The sequence below is a fragment of the Corythoichthys intestinalis genome, chromosome 19, assembly GCF_030265065.1.
Source record: "Corythoichthys intestinalis isolate RoL2023-P3 chromosome 19, ASM3026506v1, whole genome shotgun sequence".
NCBI classification, from domain to species: Eukaryota; Metazoa; Chordata; class Actinopteri; order Syngnathiformes; family Syngnathidae; genus Corythoichthys; species Corythoichthys intestinalis.
Window position 1 is genome coordinate 1494223 of NC_080413.1, and position 24246 is coordinate 1518468.

Sequence of the window (24246 nt, forward strand, 5' to 3'; positions counted from 1 at the left end):
AATGCGTATCTTAAAAAAAACTATCGAATCATTTTCCTCAGAAAAACCATTTATGGGAAAGCTTTTTTCTTAAACAACCATGTATAGTAAAACTTTTTTAAAGTCTTTTCTTAAAACCATATTAAAAAAAAAAACAACTAAGGCTTGAAGACTATATTCAGGCTTTTACCTCTCAGAAAAACAACCATGTATTGTAAAGTTTTTTTTCTAAACCATCTATGGCTGTAAAATGTATATTAAGGCTTTAAAAAAGAAAAATTACCACGTATAGTAACCCTTTTTCTTTACAAGTTTTTTTTTAAACCATTCAAGGCTACAAAAAAATTGTAAGGTGTTTTTCTCTTTCACCCCCCCAACCATGTATACTAAGGTCACTTAACATAAAAACCTTTTCAAGGTAAGCCACACCCTTAAAAACAACTATGTATAGTAAAGTTTTTCTACATGCAAAGCTTTACATTTTCCCTTCGAAAGAAAAATGGGAATGTCAGGCAAAAAAAACAAAACACTGGCTATCATTGACCACTTTTATTTTGAAAAAATTAAAACAGGTGTAAAAAAGACAAAGCGGAAGCCGAGTCCACCGTCAGACGCAGTGGAAGCGGCCGTCCGCTCGCCCGTCCACTTGCCGCCGTTTGCGACTTTGCTGCCGCTCGAAAAAGTCCCGGATGTCGGCCGAGGTCACCACCTGAAGTGTGCGTGCCAAAAAAATAGTGCCCATTAACCCATCAAAATGAGTCTATCGTGAGGCGACGTCCAATCTATTTAAAGTGCGAAGAAAGAGCGTCCCACTTCAAACGGGTTGACCGGTGATCAACGGCGAGACGTTACGTTTGCCCGGCTAAAAATGTCTAATCTGCGTGCAAACGGGACGCATACCTTTCCTTCGGCGGCAAATCTTTGCAGAAAGTCCTTCAGCTCACTCTTCATGTCATTGTAACCTGAAAGGGAAGCGGCGTCAGGTTAGCGGCGTTGAGTCGCCGCCACGTTGCTGCAACGGCCTGACCGTGAATGATCTCCAGCTGCCGCACGCGGTCCAGGTTGTTCAACGCCGACATGAGCGGGTCGCGCGCGGGCGCGTCCTCTTCCTCGCGCTCCCCTTTCTTCTCGTACGCCAGCACCGTGTCCGACTCGTCCGGCAGGAAGGAGAGCCCCGCCTCTGACAGTCGACCCTGCGGGTACGATCGCACGTGTCAGGAGACTTGCCCGTTGTGGACGTGAACGCACTCCTCGCACCTGACACACGAGGCAACGGCACAGCCTGGAGCGCCACCCCGAAGGCCAGAAGACGGCCCCGGACGGGACCCGCCGCGCGCCGCCGAGCTCCTTCAGGCGGCAAGCCGGCGCCTCGTCCTCAGTGCGGCTCCGTTTGCGGCCGGGCTCCGCGTCGTCGTCCGGAACGGCGCCGGCCCCGGACTCCGCGGGCACTTGGGGAGCGGCCGGGTGAGATAGGCGCCCGGCAGGGTTCGGGCAGGCGTGCGTTTACCTGCCAGGTGAGCGGCGTAGATCCACAAGAAGTCATTTGCGTTCATGCACGACTCGCAGATCATCTCCTGCAGCTCCACGCTGTCGGGGACCGCACCGCCCAGATGCTGTGCGACCAGTCGGCAAGCCGCCAGAAGGGGGCAATAGAATGAATTTTAAAAAATAATAATAATATTGACATTACACAGTGAATGCTTGTTTCTTTGCCATTAACTGTGAGATATACTATTTCTTCCTGTCCATTGTACCCAAAGAGTTAACAGTAAAAAAAAAAAAAAAAAAAAAACTTTTTTTTTGAATAATTAACGGGAAAAAAAAGTGTTTGAAAAATAAAAGCAAATATTTTTTTAAATTTCTTCAATTGTGAAGGGAAAAGGTACCGTTCTCGCACACACCATTATTAATGTTTGCATTAGTCTAACACATTCATCTAACTATAGTTTAGGCAGACTTCACTCAGTGCCCTTGACACTGTAAAGTTAATCACCTTATCGGGGCTCCTGAGGGGGAAAAGGAAAAATGGTACCATTTCTCATAGGCACAGTCTAACTGTTTGCATTACTCGAACACACGTAATATAATTAACCAGGGAATAATATCATTTCTCATATTTACTGTAGGACTCCACCTAATATAAAATAAATAGCACACCATAGTTTAATGAAAAGCAGCATAGATACACAACGCCATCTTATCATAGAAGCCCAACATATGCATCACGGGCAAGATTGACGCACCAAAACTTGCAAATCAGTGCTGCAAGGACAAAGCGCTCTTTGTTCTAAAAGAAGTAGAGCCAGCCCGGATAACAAAGTTGATAGCGGGCGCTTGTGACATCAAGACCAGCGTCGGTCGCTGAGGCAACCACATCCCATCCACGCACGGACCTAAACAGCCCGAAACAGGCCAGAGAGGGATGATCCCAAAGCAACTCCCGGACAGACCTTCGGCCGGCCAATTGACTTAAAAAACAATGGACACTAAGATAAGACAGATTTTGTTGCCCGGAAACATTTGCTATGTAGCCTTGCTTTGGATTCAGCAGTTTTTGCCTTGTTTTTGACCATTGTCGACGAATAAATTGTTAACCTGTTTTCGGTGAGTCTTCTTCAAACTTTTGAAACATGGAGTCAGTACAAAGGGTTAAAAAAAGAAGAGAACGCGCGAAGTTCCGCCTTCCCGGTTGGCGCACGCGAGGCAGCATCGGCTTAGCGGCACTTGTTTTGGCTGTTGCTGTTTCCGTGCGGTTTGACTAGGGAGGCGAATTTTAACAATTGTAAATGGGGTCTATTTGGCCCTTTTTCTTAGTCACCCTTCATAGCATAGTTATGAACAGTTGTTACTTTAAAAATTCTAGGCTACTTGTAATTTGGTAGGCATGTCTGCCAAGAGCAGACCCACAAAAAAGTCCCGAGAAGCCATGCCTGAAAACACGTGGAAAGCCTGCCATCATAAGCCCTGATTCTTGGTCATCCTTCATAGCTTAGCAATGAATTATTGTTGTTTAAAAAAAAAAAAAAAATCAGCCCCCTAAAAGGATTTGACTGGGCAAATTATAATTTGGTGGACTTGTCTATCAAGAATGGAACTACGAAAAAAGTCTCTCCAAGCCATGCCTGAAAACAAGCAAAGTCTGCCGTCTAGTGTTCAAACAGACAATTTAGCTTGTATTCTTCATTTTTTAATTTAAAAATTAGAATGATTACTTTGAGAAGTTTCAAAAATATTTTTTCTAGGGCCGTCAAACGATTAAAATTTTTAATCGAGTTAATTACAGCTTAAGAATGAATTAATCGTAATTAATCGCAATTCAAACCATCTATAAAATGTGCCATATTTTTCTGTAAATTATTGTTGGAATTGAAAGATAAGACAAGATGGATATATACATTCAACATACGGTACATAAGTACTGTATTTCTTTATTATAACAATAAATCAACAAGATGGCATTAACATTCTGTTAAAGCAATCCATGGATAGAAAGACTTGTAGTTCTTAAAAGATAAATGTTAGTACAAGTTATAGAAATTTTATATTAAAACCTCTCTTAATGTTTTCGTTTCAATAAAATTTGTAAAATTTTCAATCAAAAAATAAACTAGTAGCCCGCCATTGTTGATGTCAATCATTACACAATGCTCATGGATGCTTAAGCCCATAAAATCAGTCGCACCCAAGCACCAGCAGAGGGCGACAAAACTCCCCAAAAAACAAGTAATATGTTGGCATAGCACTGTGCTGTCATTCCGGGCATGTGTGTTAATTGCGTCAAATATTTTAACGTGATTAATTTAAAAAATTAATTACCGCCCGTTAACGCGATAATTTTGACTGCCCTAATTTTTTCTTATATCTGAAGGAGATAGTACCTTTTCTCATAGGCACTGTCTAACTGTTTGCATGATTCTAACACACTTAATATAATCAATCAGGGAATAGTATCATTTCTTGTATTTACCGTTTGACTGTTTGTATTAGTCTAACACACCCAATATAAAATAAATAGCACTTATACCATAGTTTAAGGAAAACAAGCAGAATATGGGACTAAAGATTGACACTGACAAGCCCACTTCTGCACCACCAACTCTCAGTCTCAACAATACAGTTCTCCTTCAACTTCGAAGCCTTTTTATAGCTTTCAAAATGGAATCAGTACAAGGGATTAAGACTAAGGTGAATGCGCGAAGTTTGGGCTTTTGGCCGATTTGTCGGGATCTCGCCGGCCCGGGTCGCTGGAGCTGCGCCAGCACAGTTCAGCTGGCGAGATTCCAGGAATCTGGTTAAAGTCAGATTCCTTCGAATCGATTAATATATTTTTTTATATCACAAAGAGAATGCTCATATTGCTAAGCCATTGACTCCAATAGACGTCCAATCTCATGCCGTCCTAAGAGCTAACAGTAAATATTTTTTCTGTATCAATAACAAAAAACTATTCTCTTATACTTTTTATAAAAAAGATTTTTTTTTAAATTATTTTTTTTTTTTTTTTTTAAACAGTTTTCTAATTTAAAAATTTTGAATGAATATGATTACTTTGGAACACAACTGCATATACAGTGATCCCTCATTTTTCAAGATTAACAGGGACTCCACCTAGAGGAAAAGCTTACTTTTTTTGGGTGGGGTCAATGTAATTATTCAGAGCTTATCTACATTTTAAAAAATTAAAATATTTATTTTTGTATGTGTTCAACGTTTTTATTTAGATTTAAGAGCATTGGAAAGAGATACATATAAAAATGCCCCCCCCCCCAAAGTCTCCTTATAATGAAAAAAAAAAAAAAAAAAAACCTTACATTTATATTTTAAGAAATGTTTTTAAAGCACTGCAAATGTAATAATTATGATATAAAGGATATATATATAAACAATAACAATGATATTTACACGTATACATGCATTATCTTAAAATGATTTTAATAAAATACTGTATTACATTTTCTTTTTTTTTTTAAATGAAAAAAATCCACCATGGACTGAGGGTACAAAGTTTGAAACGCGATATACCGTGGGATCTCTATTTTGAATTTAAAAAAGGGCAAAAAAATTCAACAAATACTTTTAAATGATTTTCTCATTTATAATAAAAAAAAAACAAAACAATAAGAATAGCCGTTAAACATTGACAATCTATAAATGAACAGGTCGTCTGCTATTTACGGAATAATAATATGAATTTTGGACGCTCACCCGACCGTGCAGCCAGTCTTCACACAACACACACTGAATCATTTGGTCTTCCACCTGGGAAAAAAAAAAAAAGTTGACTTTCGCTTTACCCTCCGAAGCCCGTCGGAACCTCACCTGATCTTCCGGGTCAGGATACGGCCGACGGCAAGTGCAGTATTCTCCGAAGAAGTTGTGGCTGTATTTGTTCAGCTCGTTGACGTCGTCTTTGTCCTAGCGCATGCAAAAAAAAAAAAAAAAAAAAAAAAAAAACAGGTAGAGATTCAAGGATTCAAAATCCCAAAAAGTGTACAACTGGCAACTCACGTCAAAGAGTTGACATCGCACATCCCCGAACTTGCCGTTGCCGCAGTCGCAGCGGAAGTTCCTGAACAAAAAAAGAGGCGCGTTCGGTCACGGCTAGTGTCGCACCAATACGGCGTTAAAATTATGTCCCTGGTACAGGTGAGTGCTAAGAAATAACATGCCGATGCCGCTGAGTATATGTACTTTAGGAGATCAAGTTTCCAAATGCCAGTCACCCTATCCAAGATGGCCGTATGCTACAAAAAGGTGCACTTTGTCACCTTTCCCAAGCTTGGCTATTCTCAAGCTAGGCATTGAAGCGACAGGATACAACAGTGTACCCCTCCTTTTTTTTGTTGAAATTAGGGCTGTCAAACGATTAAAATTTTTAATCGAGTTAATTACAGCTTAAAAATTAATTAATCGCAATTCAAACCATCTATAAAATATGCCATATTTTTCTGTAAATTATTGTTGGAATGGAAAGATAAGACACAAGACTGATATATACATTCAACATACAGTACATAAGTACTGTATTTGTTTATTATAACAATAAATCAACAAGATGGCATTAACATTATTAACATTCTCTTGAAGCGATCCATGGATGGAAATATATATTATAGAAATGTTATATTAAAACTAGGGCTGTCAAAATTATCGCGTTAACGCGCGGTATTTAATTTTTTAAATTAATCACGTTAAAATATTTGACGCAATTAACGCACATGTCCCGCTCAGAAAGTATTCTGCTTTTTGGTAAGTTTTACAGCAATGCTTTTTGTGCTGTCCAACAGCGAACTCTTGTGGTCGCTTTGCGACATGGTTTATTGCTTTCTTGCCAGTTCAATATGGCTACATGACGTCTCGGGCTGATAATGTTGTGCTTATATGATCCTTGGACAAGATTTGTCCGTAAGTATGGTTGTTGTAAAGAATGTACATATTATGTTAGTAAGCGAAATGTTATATTTTTTGTATGAGACGCTTTTTGTTTATGTTTAGTGAACCTGTATAGCGTGCTAAGCTAACGTTGTTGCTAATGCAATGCTTGTGTACTTTTTGTAGTTTTATGACGGTCTAAAGAGGACAATGGTTTGAGGCCATTTTATTAATAAATCAGATGAAAAAGGAAGAAGTCTAATTATTAAGGCGTCGTTCACTAGCTGTCTAGCTTTGGAAAAGGTAGACGCTTCGGAGTGAGGACAGCACAGACAGATTTAAATGACAGTAGAGTGAAATGCCCACTACAGTCTTTATGTACCGTATGTTAAATGTATATATCCATCTTGTGTCTTATTTTTACATTCCAACAATTTATTTTACAGAATATATATATAATTTACAGAAAAATATGGCATATTTTATAGATGGTTTGAATTGCGATTAATTACAATTAATTTTTAAGCTGTGATTAACTCGATTAAAAATTTTAATCGTTTGACAGCCCTAATTAAAACCCCTCTTAATGTTTTCGTTTTAATAAAATTTGTACAACTTTCAATCAAAAAATAAACTAGTAAAAATACTACTAAAATCAGTCGCACCCAAGCACTAGCAGAGGTTGACAAAAATCCAAAAAAACACAAGAAACAAGTTGGCATTGCACTGTGCTGTCATTTTAATCTGTTTGAGCGGGGCATGTGCGTTAATTGCGTCAAATATTTTAACATGATTAATTTAAAAAATTAATTACCGCCCGTTAACGCGATAATTTTGACAGCCCACGTTGAAATAAGTCAATGTTTTGGCCACTCTGGTGCACTTTTTTTTTGACATAGTGTCGCGTTCCCCGATTGCATAACAAGTGTCTGAAATTTTAAAAAAACTCACGACCCCTCCCCCTCCCACACACACAAATTTTGCCCTCAGATCTACACAATTCACGTAGGTCACCCTTTTTTACTTCAAAACGGCGAATTTCGCCGAAAGTTGAAGAGATTTTCATGCCCGTCGAAAGCGCGGATTTTAATCTTCCTCCCAGTTTTTATTTGGCACCGATTGACCACGAAAATCCGGAGATATGATCCTTTTAATTTCATAAAGGAACTGCGATGGAACTATTCAACTATTCAAACTAGGAACTATTTTCTCCACTAGAGGGTACTCATGCTCTTTGGACAAATGATGTTTCCTTTCTGCAGATTTTTTTTCTCTTGCCAGAATTCAATGATTTCTTTAGGGCTGTCAAGGGCTGTTATCGCATTAACTGGCGGTAATTGATTTTTTAAATTAATCGCGTTGAAATATTTGACGCAATTAACGCACATGCACCGCTAAAACAGATTAAAATGCACAGTGCAATGCCCACTTGTTACTTGTGCTTTTTTGAAGTTTTGTCGCCCTCTGCTGGCGCTTGGGTGCAACTGATTTTATGGGCTTCAGCACCCATGAGCATTGTGTAATTAATATTGACATCAACAATGGCAGGCTACTAATTTATTGATTGAAAATTTTACAAATTTTAATAAATGAAAACATTAAGAGGGGTTTTAATATAAAATTTCTATAACTTGTACTATCATTTATCTTTTAAGAACTACAAGTCTTTCTATCCATGGATCACTTTAACAGAATGTTAATGCCATCTTGTTGATTTATTGTTATAATAAACAAATACAGTACTTATGTACCGTATGTTGAATGTATATATCCATCTTGTGTCTTATCTTTCCAGTCCAACAATAATTAACAGAAAAATATGGCATATTTTATCGATGGTTTGAATTGCGATTAATTAATTTTTAAGCTGTAATTAACTCGATTAAACATTTTAATCACTTGACAGCCCCAATTTTTTTTTGCAATTCTTTGGCTTAATCCGGTTATGTCATAGGTTATAGTAGAGTATAATAATAACAGTTCATATAAATAACTTTGTGCTGAGAAAAAAAATACCAGTTAAGCTAGTTAAGACTTGATTTGACAGTCAAAGCATAGACTTTAATGGGAACGTAGCCTCAGGGTGGCCATGTTGGTAGGGGCAACAATGAAAGTCCTTTCCACACTTTTGCCCTCGACTGAAATTAAGTTTAGCACTAGAAGACGTCGGATCCGTTTGAATTGGAAGGCTGGTGGCAAATGTTCGTGTGCCATGAACGGCACTAGACGTTCAATCTAGTAGCGAGTTAAGCAGTGTCGGAATGCGCAAGCCATCATAAAAATTACAGTCATTTAGTACTAAATACGAGTGAAAAAAAATCCTCAAGTGTGATGATACCACATATCAGGAACCAAAAAATGGTGCGCCATCGGAAGTCGGTCACCTCTTGGTGTAGAGCTCAAACAGGTCGTGACCTTCGTGACACTTGTAGGAACAGGCCAAACACACGCCGGCCGCCTGGCCTCCTTTGGGGGTGCACGTGTTGCAGGCGTACAAGGCCTGCCGCTTGACGTAGCCCTGTGGCGTCAACAAACAACGATCAACGAACGAGCGAGCGAACCGGGCAGATCGGCGTCGGCACCTGAGGATAGGAGCAGCGCTCGGCGTCGCTTCCGGCCAGCACGGCCGAAGCTTCTTCTTCCAGCTCTTTGTCCTCCTCCAGGACGTCCACCAAAGACACTGTCTGCTCCTCGGACATCTCGCTCGCCGATTTTATCAATGGACAAAAAACGGGCCTTTTGGGCAGGAGCGCTGCATTTCACAAAGGAGGGAAGTGCACCATTTGGATGAAATGTGTAGTCACTCACAGTGTTGCCAGATTGGAAGGGTCTTTTTTCAAAGAGAACAATGGATGGATCAAATCTGGGTTATTTTTGACAAAATTTGGTACTGTTTTGAATAGTTTAACAGTTGAACTGGTATGTGTAAAGCCTTGAAGTTGAGTTACATTGCTTTCTTACAGCAACATCTTATTGTAGCAGGCATTTTAGCGCCTCCCAGTGTGTGGTGCCGTGAACTGCAATAAAATGCACTTTCATTTAAAAATTTCGATTTAAATAATAATCAATCGAAAAATGACATATTTAAATGTTATTTAGGGGGAGGATTTCGTCTTTTTTTTTTTTTTGGGGGGGGGGGTCATTTTCTTGTAATTTTTTTTAGTAATGGTGCATAATCTAGTTTGTATTGATAAAATCCCTCGTGCTTTTGAGACCAATCTCAATAGAAATAGTTTACCCAGAATGCACGTCGAATTAGCGCTAAAAACATAGTCAAAGATATACTTCGACAATGATTTCTATTAACAAACACGTGTAATAATGAATATATGCACCCCAGATTATTGTATTTATTGAACTGACTATAATACAATCATTTACTACATCTCCCATGCTTATCAGCGAAACGGCATGCTTCTTTCATCTCTGTCTCGCACTAATTATATATTTTTTGTGTGTGGTTATAATATCAAGACAGATTGTGTTATAGAAGGAAAGCAACTCATCTTGAATGGGAGCTTGCGTTTTTTTTGTCTTGGGCTTTCTCATTTGGCATCACTGCTCACTCATATTTATCTTTCATACATTTCAACGGGCTTTGATTTAGGTCCATTGACGGGGCTAAACGTCCAAGTTGAAAAGGCAAGGAAACACGATCGTTCACGTCGACCGGACGTCTATCGCCGTCCCGAAAAACACAAACCCACAATTTCAGCTATTTGCGATTGCACGCCACAGACTAAAAGAGCAAACTTTTGCGCAGCTAGTTAGCTAGCTTCCCGGTGAACGATCGGACTACTTGTTAAAATGGCAGCTAGAGACTACTTTTACCGATGTTAAAAAGCTGCTTACCGATGGTCACCCAGTGGGGGCAAACAGAGGGCACTCTAATCGCTCATCATCCGTCCAGCAGCTTTGCAGTTGGCGCACGATCAGATGTTGCTGTTCGTTATCACCACAGATACACATCACACAGAAAATAATAGATATCTTATTAAGCAGCGGGCGGGACGTGTTAGCTAGCTCTCCTTAGCTTATATACGCGAATTTAAGCGACCGAATAAAGAAAGGGTTACACTTACATTCGCCTTTTTCATTCATTTGACGCTGGCGCCAAACACTAGCTTGAAAAGACCTTTAAAAATTAAATACGTATAATGATATTTATCACGAGCTGACTCCCAACTGGTGATTGGGAGCGGCGTCTACGTCTTATATATCTATGTAAAAAGCGAGTTCCCACGACAACATCCGATTTACTTCCGCCATTGCAGGTGTTGGCGGTAAAGGATAAAGAGTCTTTGTCGGTGACAAAAATATTTTAACCTTAAATATTTTAATTGGAATTTGCATTTAATAAATCAGAGAAGCGACGCGAGTGAGTTTTTTTTTTTTTACTTAGCGGAATATTAGTAGCCTACACAGTGACGTTGACGTCACATGTAAGCCTGGGTAAGATGGCGGCCGCGGCAATTTTAGCAGAGCTCAAATTCCCGGACGGACGCGCTCAAAAAGTCCAAACAGTCAATGTTCCGGTGGAGGGGACGCTCCCGTCTTTAATGGAAGGTCTTCACAAAGTGAGCGAGAAGGTCTCGCTCCTTCTTAACGAGCTAGTGGCAATGGAAAGGCTCGCCGGAGATGGCGGCGAGCTCGGTGAGCAAAAACCAAGCGTCGAGTCGAGACAAGTTCTCCCCCCACGTGTAATTAGAATATTTAGGGGTATTCCTCTAATTAAAACAAGTTATGTTACAATGTGTTTATTCTGAATAAAGAAGGGCATGAGTATTCTGTGAACACACTTTTATTTTGTAACGCAATGTTTTGTTTATATTGAACACATGGCACTCTAGGTATCATTCAACAAAATGACCTACTGGTCAACAAAGTAATGCAACAGAAAACAAGAAATCAACAGACTTTTCATAGGACATTCCAAAGAAAATAAACTAATCGCTTTCTTATTCATTATCCTAATTTGCAAAAGAGTAACAAGTCATTCATTCTTCCAGTGGATTAGACATAGCTTTGTTGAATAGTTGTTGTGTTTGTGCCACAGATGACGAAGAAGATGGAGAAGACGATGCCGACAGCAGTGACGGCGAGACAGAAGAGCAAGTCCACCAGTTACCGCCGCCTGTTAAAAAAGCCAAAACGTGAAAGTCCAGTGCCCAATCATTCTTTTTGCTTTTTGTATCTATTTTCTAGCTAATAAATTACCACGCTTCAACATCTTCCCCTTCATTTCGTTGATATTGTAATGTACGAAAAGTAGCGCCGGATTCCAAGAACCAGAGTTCTTACTTTGAGCATCGGTGTTGTTTTTGGCAGCGCTTTTAATTTTAGTCTTAGTATTTTACACAAAAATACTTATTAGTCTTAGTTATGTTTCAGTCATTTCCAAATGTGTATGTCTTCGTCTAGTTTTAGTCGACAGTTACTCAAAATTTTTTCGTCTGTAAAATTCAAAAGTCTTAGTTCAAAAATACAGAAAGGTTTCCAACAATTTCGAATGAACATAGACGAGCACAGTGTCTACAAGGACAACACTAACTTTGTGATGATAATACACACTCAGCAGAAAAAGCAGTACATTTTATTTCAGTTAAACCCACCTAGATGCCACAAAGTGTCATTTCTTAAAAATTGTACCTTAAATTTTGTGTAAAGTGACAGATAATGGTCATGTAAATGTGAATCATGTTGGAGGTGTTGCCTGCATGTCAGCTGTCTTCTCAAAGCCGCGGCCGTATTTTCGGTAGCTGAAATACTCCCATACTAGCGACTTTTTTTTTTTTTGGGAGGGGGGGTCAGGTGTGTTTAGGGGGACCGTAGGGGGAGGTGCTGGCGCTCCAAGCCATTTCTTGCTGGATTTTTAGGACGTAAATAGCTAATACCGATACCGTGCTACGGTATGACGAAAAATCTCTGTGGTTTTGAAACCGGTAACTGGAATATGCCTTATTAGGGGTGTGGCAAAATATCGAACTGATGATATATCGTGATACCTTGTATCCCAAAAGGTTATCGATATGCTCATGCCAAGAATAGAGATATCGTTCTAAAAAGGTGTCAATGTTTGGAAAAAAAAAAGGAACCAACAAGTTGTTATCACCACCATAATACAACCCTAGCAAAAAGTATGCAGTCAGCAGTCTCGGACGAGCACTCACTTAGACATTTTAATCCTGTAGAACAAACTCGATAAAAATTTGGATGTCTTCTTCAGGCAATCATCTTTGTAATCTTAAATGGCCCAAAATTACCTAATTGCCTGGCATTGACTGCCACTGACATCCACAGACGTTCAATCCGTTTCAAGTGGATTGGACATCTACTAGTGATAAACTAATTCCAATTCAAACTAGAAGCTTGTTTTTCCGTTAATTAGTTGTTTGCAGAATATCCTAGAATGATTTCCTGAACAATCGATAATCGTTGTATCGCCATATCGTCAGATCATCATTATCGTGAGCTTTGTATTGCAAATCGTATCGTGAGGTACCAATAAGTTCCCACTCCATCTTATCATCATGAAAAAAATTTTGGCGACGAAACATTTTCATTATCGGCATTGTTGACGAAAACCACAATGTTCATCACACACTCATTTTGGCTCCGTTCATACTACCAAGATGGAGTGATTGCATTGGTGCTCTTCCATGAGTCCATATTATTTTTTCGTGTCACTTCCTTGTAAACACATTGGCTGCCATTGATGGTGCTAGACGTCCAATCCATTTGGACCGGGAGGGGCCAACGAACATCAAGTGCCGTCGATGGCACTCCCAACATGAGTCTGGCCCACAACAGATCTAATTGCCATACAGTGGTATGAAAAAGTATCTAAAGCTTTCGGTAATTCTCACATTTCTGCACAAAAGCACCATCAAATGTGATCTGATGTTTGTCAAAATCCCACAGATGAAAATACAGTGTCTGCTTTAACTAAAACCACCCAAACATTTATAGGCGTTCGTATTTTAACGAGGACAGAATGCAATGACAGAAGGGAGAAAAATAAGTGAACCCTCTGCCCAAGGAGACTTAAAGAGTAATTGAAACCAATTTTTACCAAACATTTTAAGTCAGGTGTGTGCCCAATCCCTTATGAGTGGTTTAAAGCCACCCTACCCACAATAAAACACACACCCGGTAAGAATTGTCTTGATGAGAAGCATTGTCTGATGTGCATCATAGCTCGGTCAAAAGTGCTGTCTGAAGACCTGCGATCAAGGATTTTTGATTTGTATAAAGCTGGGAATGGATACAAAACCTTCTTTAAAAGTCTGGATGTTCATCAATTGGCAGTCATAGAAGTGGTCTACAAATGGAGAGAATTTTGCACTGTTGTATCTCTCCCAAGGAGTGTCCGTCCACCAAGGATGACGCCAAGAGTTCAGCGCAGAATACTCAGATAGGTAAAAAAAAAAAAACTAACGTGTCTGCTAAAGACTTACAGAAATCACTGGCACAGTCCAATATCTCAGTGCATACATCAATTACATGTAAAACTATGGCCAAGAATGGTGTTCATGGAAGGACTCATGGAAGAATCCACTGCTGTCTCGAAAAAACATTGTTTCTTGTTTAATGTTCGCAAAAAGGCACATGGACACTCCACAGAAGTTTTGGCCAAATACTTTGTGGACTGATGAAAGCAAAGTTGAATTGTTTGGGAGTAACACATACTGTCATGTGTGGAGGAAAAAATGGAACAGCTCACCAACATCAACACCTCATCCCGACCGTGAAGCATGGTGGAGCGAGCATCATGATTTGGGGCTGTTTTGCTACCTCAGGGCCTGGATAACTTGCAATCATTAATGGAAGAATGAATTTATCAGGATGTTTTGCAGGAAAACCTGAGGCAGTCTGTCAGACAGTTGAAGCTAAAAAGACATTGGATACTGCAACAAAACAATGATCCAAAACACAGAGGTAAATCATCTCCAGAATGGTTTCAGAAGAACAAAATACATGTTCTGGAGGGGCCAAGTCAAAGTCCAGACTTGAACCCCATTGAGATCCAGTGGCATGACCCAAAGATTCATGCCAGACATCCCAGGAATCTGACTGAACTACATCTGTTTTGTGGAGAAGAAAGGGGCCAAGATTAGTCCTGATGATGTGCCAGACTAATCAGCAGCTACAGGAAGCGTCTGGTTAAGTTATTGCTGCCCAAGGGGTGGGGGCACAAAATATTAAATGTGATGGTTCACTTACTTATTTTTCCGCCTTTTGTCATTGTTTGCATACTATCCTCATTAAAATATGAAAACCTATAAATATTTGGGTGGTTTTTGTTCAAGCAGACACTTTTTTCATCTGTGTGATTTTGAGAAAGGTCAGATCACATTTGAAGGTGATTTTATGCAGAAATGTGAGAAATTCCAAAAGCTTCAGATACTTTTTCATACCACTGTAAATGTGGCCCGCCAGCCAGAATGAGTTTCACACCCCTGCTCTAGTCCATTTGGACCGGGAGAACGAGCAGCCGTCGGAAAGTGATTGCGTTGATGCCGCCGCTCGAGTGTAATTGTCCTCATGCAACAAAGCATGACGGACATAGATTAGCTCGCGTGTGTCTGCCGCTATCATTGGTGCCAGACGGTTAAACCATTATGGACTGATGCTGATAATGATGTTGGGGTCAAAGGTCAAGCGCGCCTTTCAATGAAGCTAATGGCCTTGATAAAGACATCCCCAACGCAATCAAAGTGAGGTTTTGTGTAAAAACAAAAATCTAACCAAAAAAATCCATTAAATGTGCCAAACTGGTCAATAAAATTGTAGGTGTAAAATATTTTTTGAGGGGAAAAATACCCACCCCCATCCCCCCAAAAATCTAAACTTTAAAAAATCTGCAAATATTAAGACACTTAGGAGAGCAAGCAATTCATCGGTGATGTTTGCTTAGACATCAAATTCCCTTTTTTAGCAGCAACTTGTCTATTATGTCGGCGATTTGGTGGCTAACGATCCTCGACGTCGGTACGTCGGCGCAGTTTCGTGCTCCGACCCTCGAAAGGGCCCCGCCTCCGGGGGGGCGGCGTCCCGGCAGCGTGACGTGACTGCGGCGAGCGTGGAGGCCGACCACCTCATAAAACCCAAAAGCGCCCCGCTTGGTGCAGGGGTTTTTTGGCGAGCGGCGGGGCACGCTGCCTGATTTTGCTGTAATAACGGGTTAGAGGGGGGACGGTACCTTATCAGCATGTCGCAGAGGCCCGCCTGATTTTGATGGAACAAAGACGGCGGCGTTATCGGCTCATGACAGGCGCCGCTTTTTCGTCAGAAAGCAGCTATCGGGAAAACTCTTCCAATGGGGCTCCGGATGGCGTCTGGCGGTGACCTTCAGGTGAGACCGCAAAGTCTTAAGGATGGAAGCGGTGGACATACTCACACTAACATTTTCAACTGTATATCAATTCTGCGTACATTTTTTTTTAAAAAAGCAAAACTGAAATGTGATGAACTCTTTCAGTGCCATTGACAACTCTTAAAAACTAAATTAAAATGAGTTGATGACGGGCAGACATCCAATACATTTGAAGCGATGAACGTTTGTTCAGATGATTTTACAATCAAAATAGACTTTTTTGAAGTTATCTTAATATTACGTCAATGAGGGAACTACTTCTCTTCAGCGGAAGATTTGAAAGCTTTCGTCACCCTGAACAAAATGGCCTTAGGGCAGCCATCTTAGTAGGGGCGAGATTCCCATTAAAGGAGTCTGATCTTCTAGTGAGACCGCCGGACCCGCGCTGGCGCAGCTCCAACGACCCGGGCCGGCGAGACCCCGAGAATCCAGCCAGAAGTCTTACCCCTTTGCACTGACTCCATTTCGAAAGGTTTAAAGAAGGTTCACCGAGAACAAGTTGACAATTAATTCGGGTCGACAGCGATCAAACAGAGAGGTGAACCAGACTCAGGCGAGGAGGCAAGGTCACCATATCACACGTCAACAAAAGGTTCCCGAGAAAAATGACCACGATTAGTTAAACTTGCAGTCTTTTGAAGGCTCTCAATGGGCGGACAGTGGGCAGGAAGAAGGGTGTGTCTGGGCGTTGTTTAAGATTATTGTCTGTTTGTGGATTGGACAGAAGGATTCGGGAGTTAGTGTTGTCAGGGCAACGAGGGTTGTGGATTTTGCCACCTCAGTGTCAAAGGGGCTCTTGGAGTCTTGTCAGTGGTGTTATCAGTTGGATATCGGGCGTTCTCGGTATTCCTTGTGTTGGGACAGGGCATCCCGCCATTTGTTCTGGACTGTACGGGAGAACTGATTGCGAGTCAGTTGCATGACGCACACGTTGGACTTCCGTGATAAGAAAGTGTCATGTATCTTTTATGCCCTATATTCTGCTTGTTTTCTTTAAATGATGGTATACAAACAGTCGATCGGTGAATACGAGAAAGGATACTATTCTCGGCTGGCCTGGGAACGCCTTGGAATCCCGCCGGAAGAGCTGGCTGAAGTGGCTGGGGAGAGGGAAGTCTGGGCTTCCCTGCTAAAGCTGCTGCCCCCGCAACCCGACCCCGGACTAAGCGGAAGATAATTGATGGATGGATGGGTGGATAATATTCCCTGATTGATTATATTAACTGTGTTTGACTAATGCAAACAGTTAGACGGTGCCTAAGAGAAAAGGTACTATATCTTTCACCATCAAAGTCCTAACTAGCTTATTTCTCAACCAATCTAAGCATCTGCTATCTTCTGGCATTGACGGTATTAGACATCAACATCCAACTTTGCGGCGTTCTCTTGACACGGTCTTCCACTTCATCTCCGCAGGAAGGGTGATGGCGTCGGGGGTCGCGCAGATCTCGGCCTTGGCCCTGGCGCTTCTCGGCACGGCGGGGGCGTCGCTGGCCACGCTCCTGCCCAACTGGCAGGTCAGCATGAGGGTGTGGTCCAGCATGGTGGCCCCCGTATGGCACACGCGGGGGCTGTGGATGGACTGCGTGTGGTACGGCGGCGGGGTCTTCAGCTGCGGTGCCGACAAGTCTGCGTCGACGCCGCCCGCCTACAGGCAGGCCACACGAGCCGCCATGGTCCTGTCCTGCGCAGCGGGGGCCTTGGGACTGTGCCTGACCTCACTAGGGCTCCGCTGTACCCGTTGGGGCGGCGACTGGCGCTCCAAGGGACGGGCAGCCGCAGCGGCGGGGGCCTGCTTTGTCTCGGCCGGCGCCCTGTCCTTGGGACCCGCTTTCCAGTTCGCCTGGGAGGCGCCGACTGTCAATGAATACCGGCCCGGCGGGGCACTCTGCGTTGCCTTCGTCTCCGCCGGGTTCCTCCTGGCGGCCGGCGTCATCTTCTGTCTGTCCCGTTCGTCCGTATCGCCGGACCTGCCGACGCCCACGGACCCAGATAGATACGCACCGCCCCGGGAAGACCGTCGCCCCCCGAGGGCCGGAGGCGAGCGTCGTCCGGCGGAGCCCACTGAGAACGTGAAAGACAGTTACGTCCTACAGGAATACGTCTGACTTTTCATCCCTCGACAGCTGACGAGGTATTCCGACGCTAGTTCCGAGCAGTCCCGATCCGGGGAGCACTCTCTCAGACTCCGCTTCATCTTTTCCCATCAACCCGGGAGGACGCCGGTGCGGCGCGGCGCGGCGCAGCGTGGAGGACAATCATCACGCTCTTAGCTTTCCATTATCTCCTCAACACGCCTCGGTGCACACGTTCACACAGCTGCTGCTGCTGCAGCCGGTGAAGTCAATGAATGTCAAGTGGCAGAGAATGGTCACATTTCGGTGCCAATGACGGCAATGGACGTCCAATTAATAGGGAGATTTTTTTCCTGGTCTGCCAGAAATGCACATTCGGAGCTAAACTACTTGGGACAATTGCAAAAAAAAAAAAAGTATTATGCAAATGATGCACGTATTTTTGGACCTTTGTGTAAGAACTTCAAATGATCTCGACCCAAAGGATTATTATTTCGGTTATTTGACATTCTAGCAATACGAGAGCTAGCAACAACACGCGTGGGCTTTTCACCTTTTTGCTTGTATGACATGAAAGAAATACCTCATTTGACGTCTGCCGTCTTCTTATTGCGCTGCCACCTTCTTGCCACACACATTCTTGTCACACCGCCCCCTACGGGCTGAAACACATCACAACAAGAATTAAAATAATATCAAGACTGTTATATTGAACTGTTCAATTAAGTGACATGAATAATTCATCTTCTCAGGCCCGGATCTAGGTTTACCCACCAGAGTGGGCACTAAGAAAACTTGAGGGGGCACCCCCAATGCAGGCTTTTTCTTTAACCCTCTGCATTTCTCCAGGCTTGGGACCAGCGCAAGTAGGACACTGGCTTGTGTCCCGTTGAGGCTGCATTAATTTTTGGGGGGTTTGTTTTTTGTTTTTTTTCCATTTATCTATCTACTTATTCTCACTGTCGGCGTGATGTCACGATGACGTCATCTCGCATAGCAACGTGTCGCCATTTTGAGATGGGGGCACACACAGGTAAACATCCGTAAACAAACGTCTGAAATTCATATATTTCAGCTGTGTTTTGCGTCTTTTTTTCATTAAAAACGTCTTAAACATGACTTATTATCACGAGTCACTGCTGACAGACGCGAGGAGGCGATACAACTTAAAACTAGGCCTGCAAGCAGGACTGAACGGGCCCTCGCAATCTAGCGCAACTCGGACGTCATGCAACTCGGACAGTGTGCAGGTCAGGGTGGTGGCAGATCGTCCTCTCTAATCATCTCATTAGAACCTAACATGCGCGAAAGTTGCGTCTTTACATTCACACACCTAAGAGATAAAACCCCCTATTGGACAGAGGACTACAAAAAAGGAGCGAATAAAGGGTCATCACAGCAACAGACAGAGACATGTGGACATGGGCCGTAAAATAAGTATTTTAAAAGGTCTTGAAACTACAATGACCAACCTGAAAAGAACTGGACATATATTTTAAAAAATGAGTGACTTTCTATTGCCACTAGTTGGCGCTGTAGGGTTGATGCAAATGACCCCTACAGGACCCTTCAAACTATGACTCAACAAGCACGGAATGTTTGGCGCAGATATGTTGTAGAAGTTATGACTGTTCAAAACTTGTGGTGAGACGAAATGGCTTCAGTCATTTTTACTTCTCCTGTTGGACCCTTCTGCTTCAACCAAACCGCAGTATTTTTCATCAGGCACCTGAACACATGTCTTAAGGCTCCCCTGATGCAGGTTTGAGGTGAATAGATTTTTTTTCCTTGGAGGAGGAGCCTGTTTCGTAAAAAAGGCATTTCCTGTTCTCACTAGGGGGCGCTAGGCCTAATGGGTAATATTTCAATGCAGTCGTGTTCAGGCTGGGATACCGCATATACATGGCAGATATGAAAAAGATTGAAAGTTGTGTCAAGGAATTATTAGCCATTTACTGAATTCGGTGTTTTGCCGAAAAAATGGCCGACTTTGGCACCACGCCCAGGTCAGACCCGTGAATGAAAACACACCATTTTTAGAAACTTAAGATCTCATATGTCTCCTGAACAGTCTCACCAATTTTGAAGATGATCCAACTAACTCCCTCGGCGAAAAGGTCTCAAATGTGCACCCTGTAAATCGATAAAAATTTCATATTCGATCCAAAATAACCGATTTCCTGTTGGGTTTGGAATATGGGTGCCAATGCTTTTTTGAAGCGGTTTTAGACAAGGTATAGACTCCCCAAATTTCATTGCTCTACGCTGACAAACCCTAATGTTATAGGCCAATTTTAAAATTTCAAGGGGGCGCCACTGAGCCATTTTGTTACATTTTTTTGCAACGTTGTTAAATTATCGAAATTTACAATTTTCCGCACGTATGTGCAAATTTTGGTGACTTTTCGCGCATGTTCAGGCCTCCAAATTGGCCGTTTTCATTTGCCCTGAAAAAAAAATAAAAATAATCCTTTGCAAAACAATAGGGCCTTCGCACGCCTAGTGCTCGGGCCCTAATTAGCGTGTATTGGCCTGCAAATCTGCCCATACAAAGTCGCAGCTGATAGCTGGATAAACAATCCAAAGGAATTGCCTGCAGTGGAGTTCGGTAACATCTACAACTACCTCATAAAATCACCCAGTAAGTTGACCTTTACCAATTACGTGGAATATGTACTGTGAGGAACTAGGAAAACTGGTAGTATATACGGAGTGATCATTTCTGCCGTAACCGGTAATTCGCCTCCAAGCGTTATTTAGCTGTGAACACGTCACGGCAAAATAACCAATTGCCACCAGGCCAATAATATACCGATTGACCGATCAGAGCAGTTCATAGCAAAAGAAAAATAACGCTTTGCAAGTTGTCAGTTACGGTAATAATAAAAATGCTTAGTCTATTGAATCCTAGCAGCTAATTGGGGCAAGAAAAATCGATTAAAGTTTACTCACCAGTAATAAAACGTCAGCTGCAAACGTACAGTTGTGGTCAAAGGTTTACATACACATGTGAAGAACATAATGTCATGGCTCTCTTGAGTTTCCAGTTATTTCTACCACTCTGATTTTTCTCCGATAGAGTGATTGTAACAGATACTTCTTTGTCACAAAAAACATTCATAAAGTTTGGTTCTTTTTTATGACTTTATTATGGGTTAACAGAAAAAGTGATCAAATCTGCTGGGTCAAAAATATACATACAGCAACACGAATGAGCAATTTCTTGTGAGTGATTATTGACTTGAACAATCATTGACTTGAACAAGTCAGGAAAGTCACTTGGAGCCATTTCAAAGCAGCTGCAGGTCCCTAGAGCAACAGTGCAAACAATTGTTTGTAAGTATAAAGTGCATGGCACGGTTTTGTCACTGCCACGATCAGGAAGAAAACGCAAGCTATCACCTGCTGCTGAGAGAAAAGTGGTCAGGAGGGTGAAGTTTCAACCGAGAATCACCAAAAAGCAGATCTGCCAAGAATTAGAAGCTGCTGGAACCCAGGTGTCAGTGTCCTCAGTCAAGCGTGTTTTGCATCTCCATGGACTGAGAGGCTGCCGTGCAAGAAGGAAGCCCTTGCTCCAAAAGCGGCACCTTAAGGCTCGACTGAAGTTTGCTGCTGATCACGTGGACAAAGATAAGACCTTCTGGAGGAAAGTTCTGTGGTCAGAAGAAACAAAAATCGAGCTGTTTGGCCACAATGCCCAGCAATATGTTTGGAGGAGAAAAGGTGAGGCCTTTAACCCCAAGTACACCATGCCTACCGTCAAGCACGGTGGTGGTAGTATTATGCTGTGGGGCTGTTTTGCTACCAATGGAACTGGTGCTTTACAGAGAGTAAACGGGATAATGAAGAAGGAGGATTACCTTCAAATTCTTCAAGATAACCTAAAGTCATCAGCCCGAAGATTGGGTCTTGGGCGCATTTGGGTGTCCGAACAGGACAATGACCCCAAACACACATCAAAAGTGGTAATGGAATGGCTAAATCAGGCTAGATTCAAGGTTTTCGAATGGCCTTCCCAAAGTCCTGACTCAAACCCCATTGAGAACTTGTGGACAATGCTGAAGAAACAAGTCCATGTCAGAAAGCCATCAAATGTAACTGAACTGCACCAATTCTGTCAAGAGGAGTGGTCAAAGATTCAACCAGAAGCTTGTGGATGGCTACCAAAAGCGCCTAATTGAAGTGAAAATGGCCAAGGGACATGTTACCAAATATTAGCGCTGCTGTATGTATATTTTTGACCCAGCAGATTTGATCACTTTTTTCTGTTCACCCATAATAAAGTCATAAAAGAACCAAACTTCATGAAAGTTTTTTTGTGACAAAGAAGTATCTGTTCCAATCACTTTATCAGAGAAAAATCAGAGTTGTAGAAATAACAGGAAACTCAAGAGAGCCATGACATTATGTTCTTCACAAGTGTATGTCAACTTTTGACCACAACTGTAAATGTGCCTGGATTTAGGTTCCCACCGTCTTCTTTTACTGTTCCTCAATTAATTGCTTTCAGACATTTGCTTGTCCTTTTCTTCTCACGAGGAAGAATAAAGAACTTCAAATGCGGCTCCGAACTCTTCCTTGTGTTCCAAACCTCAACATGGCAACTTTTAGTCATTCTGATGGAAAAAAAGACCGCAAATAAGACAAAAGTTCAATGCGTTTGTACTTCAATAAAGGACAGAGCAACTGCTTGTGACTCGTGTTTTGCCCCCATTTCAATATGGCGACGCTTTGTTGTGGCTGGTGACATCATTAATGCCTGGATGTCCGACTGCGAGAATGTGTCTGGAGAAGAGAGACGAAGCGCGCGGATAACAAATGAGGTTGGAAAAACAGCTTGTTTTGGTGATTGCTTGTTCGGCGTGGTTGCGGCCAACAGTAACCGTTAATCCTGCAATAAAAAAGTAGGTGAGACCAACTCTCCGTGCGTTCTCTATATCCAGTGCGATGCTAAATAGAGACCGTGCCGTCACGATAGTCGTGGCTATGAACACCTTTCTCGTATCAACGACTCTACAGACGTGGCTATGTCTAAGCAGGTTTATTAACACTCAAAAGGGTGAAACTAAAGAAAACAGACAAAACAACACAATCAAATTATGCACAATATATGAAATCGCATATGTACTGCCCTATCTGTAGCAAACTGCATATGAAAATATGAATAAACAATTAGCAGGGCGCCCGAGACGCCATTTTGCCGACCCTCTAACTCGTGGGTAATTAGCATATCACAAGTTTCATGCTAAGTAAATCTGTCTCACTTTTTTAGCACTGAAGTACACACAATTCACATATTTACGTTTTTAAACACATTTAAACAATACATACCGGCGATGCAACCTCAAATTCAAGGCAAAGTGGTCACAGAGATGGTGCGAACTGACTGCGGCCGTCGTCGTGTGATTCCCAACTGAACAACTACTGAACATCCGTGTGACAGTTTCTTTCAAATAAAGTGCACATGGGATGCAGTAAATTAAGGCGTCCACTAGATGATGCTAATAAGACGTAAAAGCAATAAAACTCAGGTATTCAATCACAAAACCCATCAATCTTTTATGCATAACAGAACACCGACATTTTGATTGGGTGGGCACGACTCACATCTAGGTGGGCCGTGCCCACCCTGGCCCCCCCATAGATCCGGCCCCGCATCTTCTTGATAACAAAAAGAAAAAAACTGCTTTTTTGTCCAGGGCAAAAGGACAGATACCTGAGCACCATCTAGTGGCGGGCAGCGTGTGAGCACGCGCCTAGTGTCAACGAGAGCAGAAATAAATCAGAAGTGTTATGGCAAATTTGACTGATATGTTGATTGAAGAGGGAAAATGTTGTCGCCAAAAAGTAACGGGGTAAGAGTAGCGCTTCTTCAAAAATCTACTCAAAGTAAAAAGTAAGGCTTAATAAAAAGAAAGTACATTTTTCTCAAAAAGTTACTCATGAAACGAATTACTACCCACATCTGCATACAGTCAGTTTGTCACGCATGAAACCAAAGTTTACGAATACTTTTGTTTAAACGTACGTGTATGTCAAATTTAACGAAATAAAGTCATGTGCTCGTAGTTAACATTGTATTGTTGATCAACTAAAATAATAATAACAGGAATTAATACTAATAGTATTCCAGTACCCTTTATCCTGCTCATTTGGCTTGTACCTTATTTATGCTAAGCTATGTTTAGCTCTCTTACTAAGACATGTTTGCGTTTGCGTTCAAACTTACAGTGGAAGGAAGACTCTAGATGGAATTGAGAGTTAAGTCTCTCGTTGTGGCCTTAGAATGGTTGCCAATTGTCTGTTATGAAACAACATCTGGGGCAGTTTTGTAAGACTTTTTGTTCTTTCTTCAAATTTGCGCGGAAACAGCTGAGGGACGTCCAGAAGTAAACTGCGCTCTGATTGGTCCGTCGATGGCGTCACAGTATGAGCTGCCCTCCT

The 24246-nt window shown here is 42.0% G+C and overlaps 3 protein-coding genes across 7 annotated transcripts; 2 read left to right on the forward strand and 1 right to left on the reverse strand.

Moving 5' to 3' along the window:
• Nucleotides 1-509: 509 nt before the first annotated feature.
• Nucleotides 510-24169, reverse strand: LOC130907840 (putative E3 ubiquitin-protein ligase UBR7). Of its 5 annotated transcripts, none has more exons than XM_057823321.1 (13): nt 24032-24169; nt 18386-18464; nt 15554-15700; nt 8934-9103; nt 8736-8869; nt 5488-5548; nt 5299-5394; nt 5185-5238; nt 1487-1592; nt 1237-1427; nt 1007-1172; nt 880-941; nt 510-688 (listed from the first exon to the last, which is right to left on the reverse strand). In XM_057823321.1, the coding sequence occupies exons 4-13, from the start codon at nt 9048-9050 to the stop codon at nt 587-589; spliced, it is 1089 nt and encodes a 362-aa protein (XP_057679304.1). In that variant the 5' UTR covers nt 9051-9103; nt 15554-15700; nt 18386-18464; nt 24032-24169; the 3' UTR covers nt 510-586. The 5 variants fall into 5 exon arrangements, with proteins under 5 accessions (XP_057679304.1, XP_057679305.1, XP_057679303.1 ...); XM_057823322.1 differs by lacking the exon at nt 24032-24169 and adding an exon at nt 23134-23227; XM_057823320.1 differs by lacking the exons at nt 15554-15700; nt 18386-18464; nt 24032-24169 and adding exons at nt 10204-10293; nt 10434-10589.
• Nucleotides 10624-11588, forward strand: si:dkeyp-55f12.3 (uncharacterized protein LOC568418 homolog). Its single transcript, XM_057823327.1, has 2 exons — nt 10624-11004; nt 11408-11588. The coding sequence occupies exons 1-2, from the start codon at nt 10809-10811 to the stop codon at nt 11506-11508; spliced, it is 297 nt and encodes a 98-aa protein (XP_057679310.1). The 5' UTR covers nt 10624-10808; the 3' UTR covers nt 11509-11588.
• Nucleotides 15464-17835, forward strand: LOC130907967 (claudin-20-like). The gene is made up of 2 exons (XM_057823532.1): nt 15464-15706; nt 17144-17835. The coding sequence occupies exon 2, from the start codon at nt 17152-17154 to the stop codon at nt 17833-17835; it is 684 nt and encodes a 227-aa protein (XP_057679515.1). The 5' UTR covers nt 15464-15706; nt 17144-17151.
• Nucleotides 24170-24246: the final 77 nt, after the last annotated feature.